The 6114-nt window shown below is 50.1% G+C and overlaps 1 protein-coding gene across 1 annotated transcript in view; it reads left to right on the plus strand.

Moving 5' to 3' along the window:
- The window catches only part of STK11 (serine/threonine kinase 11), an 88597-nt gene that overhangs the window by 35814 nt on the left and 46669 nt on the right, over positions 1 to 6114 (plus strand). Inside the window, exons 6-7 of the mRNA XM_015407636.1 lie at positions 854 to 990; positions 2210 to 2337. Coding sequence (XP_015263122.1) covers positions 854 to 990; positions 2210 to 2337 — 265 coding nt within the window. The remainder of the gene's footprint in view (positions 1 to 853; positions 991 to 2209; positions 2338 to 6114) is intronic.

The raw sequence follows: 6114 nt of genomic DNA on the forward strand, positions 1-6114 counted from the left end.
TAAGAATCAGCACTGCTGTCAGATAGCCACCTAGCCTCTGTTTCAAAATCCCCAAAGAAGGAGCGCCCATCACCCACCATGGAAGCCTGTTCCACTGAGGAACCACTCTATTCGGTGGGAAGGTAACAGCGTTCTGTGTGCCTCGGCGTCTAGTCATGCCGACCACATGACCACGGAAATGTCTTCAGAGAGTGCTGGCTCTTTGGCTTGGGAACCGAGATGAGCACCGCCCCCAGAGTCGGATTCGACTGGCTTTCGAGCAAGGGAAACCTTTACCTTTACCTTACTTTCATGAAGGAGCAGAACCCCCAGAGAATAGCAGGAACGCTTTTCTCTGGTATTTGTGGAGACCAGGGATTTTTTTTTTTAACAACCTCAACAACTGGGAATTCTGGGGGAAATGTACCCATGTCTTATGAAATAAGGAGAGGAGAAAACCAGAAACTTTAAAAACTAGCTATCTGTGTCTTGAAAAACTAAACAGAATGGCTCTTGGCATACATACAGGCAATTTCTAAGGAAGTTTATCTCTTTATTATTTTTGTATTGAAATACATGAGAGAGCTCTTCCTGGGGTTCTCAGATCTTGGAGTAACGTAAATATGTTTTTAAGGGGCTCTTTTTAAAAGGAGGGCGGATTGGAAGAGGAGGAACCTCAGATTGTTCATTGGCTCTCCTGTAGACTGGATATCAATCCAGTCCAGGGGGGAGGCCAAGAAGCCTTTCTTTGACTCTTCATTGACTGTCAGGGCTGGTTGCAGGGAGGAAACCTGGACTTAATCTGCCGCTCCTACATGCTGTAAACCCACCCATTTGACCAGTCTGATCCTCCTTCATTATTCCTCCGCTATAGGCATTGCATCCGTTTGCAGAGGATGATGTGTGCCGGACGAGTCAGGGGTCACCAGCTTTCCAGCCTCCAGAAATCGCCAATGGCCTTGATACCTTTTCTGGCTTCAAAGTGGACATTTGGTCAGCGGGGGTCACACTGTAAGTCTGTGGGAGCAGAAGACAGACACAACCATGGGGAAGCCTTATTTGACACAGTTCTGCAATCTTAATGTATTGGTGGTTTTAAAAACCCAGATCATAGAAGGTGCATCTGTAGCCTTAAAAGATTCATACAGAGATCTCATGAGACTGCGTACTGACCAGTGTTCCCTCTAAGCTGAGTTAGTGTGAGCTAGCTCACCGTTTTTTAGCCTCCGGCTCACCCATTTTTGACTTGGCTCAGGAAGGATGGATCCAGAGCAAGCTAATTGATGCAGTAGACAAATCACTCACTCCCAACTTTAATGCCAGTAGCTCACAAAGTAGAATTTTTGCTCACTCCAGGGCTTAGAGGGAGCATTGTGTCAGTAAACTGCCATTTGTACTCTGGTTTCTGTGTAACCTGCCTGCTGTATGATGGGGGGGGACATTGGTACTGAGATCTTGGCCATTTTGCAGATAGTCTTGGTCTCAATGAAGGGTGTGGGGGTGCTAAAAAGGTAAAAGATGGAAAGAAGGGAAGGAAGCAGGGAGGGGGGAGATCAGAAAGGGGTAGGTGGGTGGGAGAGAAGCAGAAAGGGAGACACTGTCAGGGGGGAAGATGGGAAAGCTGAAAAGGGGGGGGGTAGATAAAGGTGGGTTGGTGTGTGGGAGGGTGAGAAGGAAGCAGGGTGAGGGGAAAGGATATGGTGGCTGCCAGGAGGAGAGAAAGGGGAAATAAAAGACCTCTTCAAGTCCTTGCAGTTTCCCTGCTCATCCCTTCTAAATCCCCTGAAATCAATTGTTTTAGAAAAAGTATAACTCTCTTTATCGTTGTACTGCATATTCTGTAGGGAAGGGGGAGACAGGAGAAAATGAAATGACCCCCAACTTCTTCTGTTCTAATTTCAAGGTGGTGGGATGGCCAGACCTGGTGAGCCTAATGGAGGGGCGGGATTCAGCTTAGCAAAGAGAGTCGCCTCCCCCCCAAGTATTTTTGTTTCGCCAATTTGGCCATCACACCCCCAGCCCTCTCTCTCTCTCTCCTTCCATGTCGCTCTAAAACAGTTCCGTTGATTGGGAGGAAGATGCAGAGGTGGGGGGGTGGAACTCAAAGGCTTCTCCATCTCTTTCGGAAAGGGTGTGGAGGGTACACGGGAGAAGGGAAGACCACTTTTCTGAGTCTCCGTCAACCTCCCTTCTTCCGTCAGCGCTCTTTTGCTTTCTTTCCTCTTTGCAGATACAACATTACAACCGGCCTTTATCCCTTTGAGGGGGATAATATTTATAAGTTATTTGAAAACATTGGGAAAGGGGACTGTACGATTCCTGAGGATTGCGGCCCTCCACTCTCAGATCTACTTAGAGGTGAGTGCCTCTCGACTGGACCAAAGGACAATCTGCCCACCCCCACCCCCGTTGAATGGAAAGGTTCCCCCACCCTGGAGTACAGGTGTTCTCTGCCCCAAAAGCACGTCATGATCCCAGAGAAGAATTTGTGGGTGTTTCAGGTCTTCTGAACGTTTACATGGTATAGGCTTTCAAAGGTTCTCAACTCCCGATACCAATCTCCCCAGATTAAGATTCTGAGTTAAAGTACTGTGTGTTTTTTCTGTCTTAAAAGAGAGAGAGAGAGAGAGAGAGATTGTTAAAAGCACAGTAGGGACACCCACAGACAAGGGAGGGTTTTCTGTGTATTAGGGGCGATCTCTCTGATGTGTTGAAAAAAATACCTCTTTGTAACTTAACCAGATGTGGTGGGGGGACTCCCAAAATGGCCTGATAAAGACCAATCATGCTCCTTGAAGGAATCGTATGTTGAGAGCAACTGAGAGCTGATAGAAGGGGCGGTGGGGGGAGTGTTAATCCGCCCGAACCCACCACAGAATCCAGAAGGGTGGGCTGGGTGAGGTAGGGTTTCCCAACTGCCTTCCCTGGTGTGGCTGTTCACCATCTGCCCTCCAGCCGCCAGCTTCAGAGGCTGTTTTTGTTCTATCTGCGTTACATGTTCACCGTGAACACGCTCTTGAAGCGGAATCAGAGGACTAGAGGGTGGGATGGATGATCACAGCGGTCCATATGATTCTTGGTGTTTCCCAGAGGCATCTCCCTGGCCACAGCTAGCGAGATACAGAACATGGCTCTGGGTGAGCTCGCTTTGGGCAGATCCCTCAAAGTGACCCTTGTCACTAAGTAACTAAGTGCCAGACTTACGTGCAGCCCCATGCCCAGAAAACTTTTTGTTAGGGGGGCCCCAAGGGGAGCAGTTTAGTACAGCGGAGCCGACGACATCACAGGGTGGTGGTTGATAGGGAAGTACAGAGGAAGAGAGACAGGGCTAGGTAAGAGTTGACAGGTAAAAATTGGGGGGGGTGAGCAGCACCTGGGACAGTTCTGAAATAATGAAGAAAGGTCAGGGAGTTGTGTTTTCTCCGGAGCACTGTGCGTTGCTGGGGAATCAAAGCCTACCCCCAGAAGATCCAAGATGTCTGGCAAACGTCGCCGAAGTAGCTGGGAGAGCCCCTCGAGGTTTTACCGGAACCACCTGATTCCGTTGGCTAGCTAGCATCAGCAACGGCAGGACAATAACCCCCCTGAGCAGCCCCTTAACCCCTGGTGCCAACCAGTGCTCCCTCTAAGCTGTGGGATCTTGTGAGCAAAAATTCTACTTTGTGAGCTACTGGCATTAAAGCTGTGAGCCAGCGATTTGGCTACTGCCTAAATCAGTTTGCTCTGGAGCCATCCTTCCAGAGCGAAGACAAAAATGTGTGAGCTGGAGGCTGAAGAACTGAGCTAGCTCACACTACCTCAGCTTAGAGGGAACACTGGTGCCAACGGGCTATTCTCCTCGCATCCCCTTCCCACACACACACACACACAACCTTTGCGGGCAATCTGAGGGGAGAGCCAAGACAGGAACTTCGTCTTGCGCCTCCCGAAGCAGTTCGGGCTGAGACGTGCTTCTCTTCCCCTGGCAAGCCAGGCGGGCACTTCACAGAGAGGGGAAAGGGGGGGAGGCACTGCTGTTTGGGGAGAGAGCCGGGCACTCATAGGCCACCCCCGTGCGTACGGGCCTGGTTGCGTGATGGTTTGAGTGTCTGTCTGTGGGATCAGGGAGCCCTGGGTTCGAATTTCCACGCCATCCTGAACCTCCCCAGCTGCTCTCACTTGGCCTAACAAATACGGCACAGGCTGGTGGTGAGGATGAGTTGAGGAAGGGAGAGCCACATAAGCCCCTCTGAACTCCGTGGAGGAAGTAGATTCAGGTGGGTCACCGTGCTGGTCAGAAGCAAGAGAACACAGTTTGAGTCCAGTGGCACTTTTAAAACCAGCAGAGTTTAATTCTGGGTAGAAGCTCTTGTGTGCATGCGGAATTAAATGTTGCTGGTCTTAAAGGTGCCACTGGGCTCAAACTTTGTTCCATGGAGGAAGAATAGGATGAAAACATACCAGGTGAGCTGACAGCGGTCAAGCGCTTTCTGCAGCTGTTAACTGTAGCAAAGAATGGAGCTTCCTGGTTCAGAGGCTTGTTGGGCACCAGCTGGTGGTAGCAAATGGGAGAGAGTAACTATCCCTTCCATGCCCTGCCTGAAGACTTCTAAGAGGCCTCTGGTCAACAGTTGTCGGGGACAGAATGCTGGAGCGGATGTGCCTTTTGGCCCGATCCGTAGACGGGGGTCCTCCTTCCACCCAGCTGGAATGGCAAAGGCATCACCTCTGTCGCTTTGCCTTTATAAAGTGGCACGTTCCGCTTCCAGTTGGGTGCGCTTTCAGAGAGGAGGCTTTGCGGAATGCAAAGGGAACAGCCGTGGCCTCAGTGTTTGGGAATGAAGAGGTTTTTCAAAGGGTTTTTTTTAATGAGCACGATCGTCTGAAGCTCAGGTCCCCCCAGCAGAGCGTTATGTAAGGCAAAGACACAGGGCCTGAAATGACTGCGCTTTTGAGGACACGGCTCAGCTTCCTTTCCAGCCCCCCGTGCACTGAATTTCTGTCGCTCAGAGCCTGAGCTGGAACATTAATAACCAGCCTTCGGCATTTAAGAGAACAGCAGCACAAAAACCTGGAACCAAAATGCTTTCTAAGTTGGTGTTAAGCACGTTTCGTCGACAGAGCTGCATTTCAATGCTCCTTGTGGCAGCCCTTTGGGGGTCAGTTGGGAAAGGGACCGGGGTTTAAAACAGGCAGATGGCCTGAGCTACAGGAATATTAACACATCAAGGCAACCGTTGGGGGGGATGCACTTCAGCAAGGCAGCTCCTCAGTGTGTTCTGTTTGTATGGAGGGCAGAACAACAGTTTGTATGGAGGGCAAGAACTCCCCTTGCCTCAAGCGAAGAGCCGGTGTGGTGTAGTGGTTAGAGCACTGGACTAGTATCCGAGAGACTCAGGTTCGAATCTCTGTTTTCCCATAGAAGCTCACTGGGTGGCCTTGGGCCATTCACACACCCTCAGCCTAACCTTCCTCATAGGGTCGCCTTGAGAATAGAATGGAGGAGAAGAGAATAATGTAAGCCGTTTGGATCCCCGTAGGGGAGAAAGGCAGGGAATAAGTGAAACAAACCAGTAAGCAAAGGCCTTTTGAGTCCTTCTCCTGGATTAAATCTTGCTTATACTTGCATCTAAAGAGTTCTGGAGGTCAGAGGGAAACTTGAGAGGGACCCAAAGTGAAGCTTCGTTTGTACAGGAAAGATTGTAGAAGGCAGTCAGGAGCAATGCTCCCTCTAAGCTGTGGAGTCTTGTGAGCAGAAATTCTACCTTGTGAGCTACTGGCATTAAAGTTGCGAGCGAGCGATTTGGCTGCTGCATAAATTAATTTGCTCTGGAGCCGTCCTTCCGGAGCGAAGACAAAAAATGTGTGAGCCGGAGGCTAAAAAACTGATCTAGCTCACACTAACTCAGCTTAGAGGGAACACTGGTCAGGAGTATGCTGGGCATCGGGTGGAGGGGAATGAACAATTGATGTTAGCTGGACCGTTTCCCTCCCTTGAATTTGCCGAACCCTATTCGGGAAGAGTCGGACTCGACTGTGCGACTGAACAACAAAACATTTCTAAGCTATTGAGGCTGGTGTCTGCGTGTGTTTCCAGAGTTGTGCTGTAGGTGGCGGTACTCGTACGGGTTATTTATACTGTAAACCCCCCCCCCC

Source organism: Gekko japonicus, unplaced genomic scaffold (genome assembly GCF_001447785.1).
Source record: "Gekko japonicus isolate JY-2015 unplaced genomic scaffold, Gekko_japonicus_V1.1 scaffold1442, whole genome shotgun sequence".
Lineage (NCBI taxonomy): Eukaryota > Metazoa > Chordata > Lepidosauria > Squamata > Gekkonidae > Gekko > Gekko japonicus.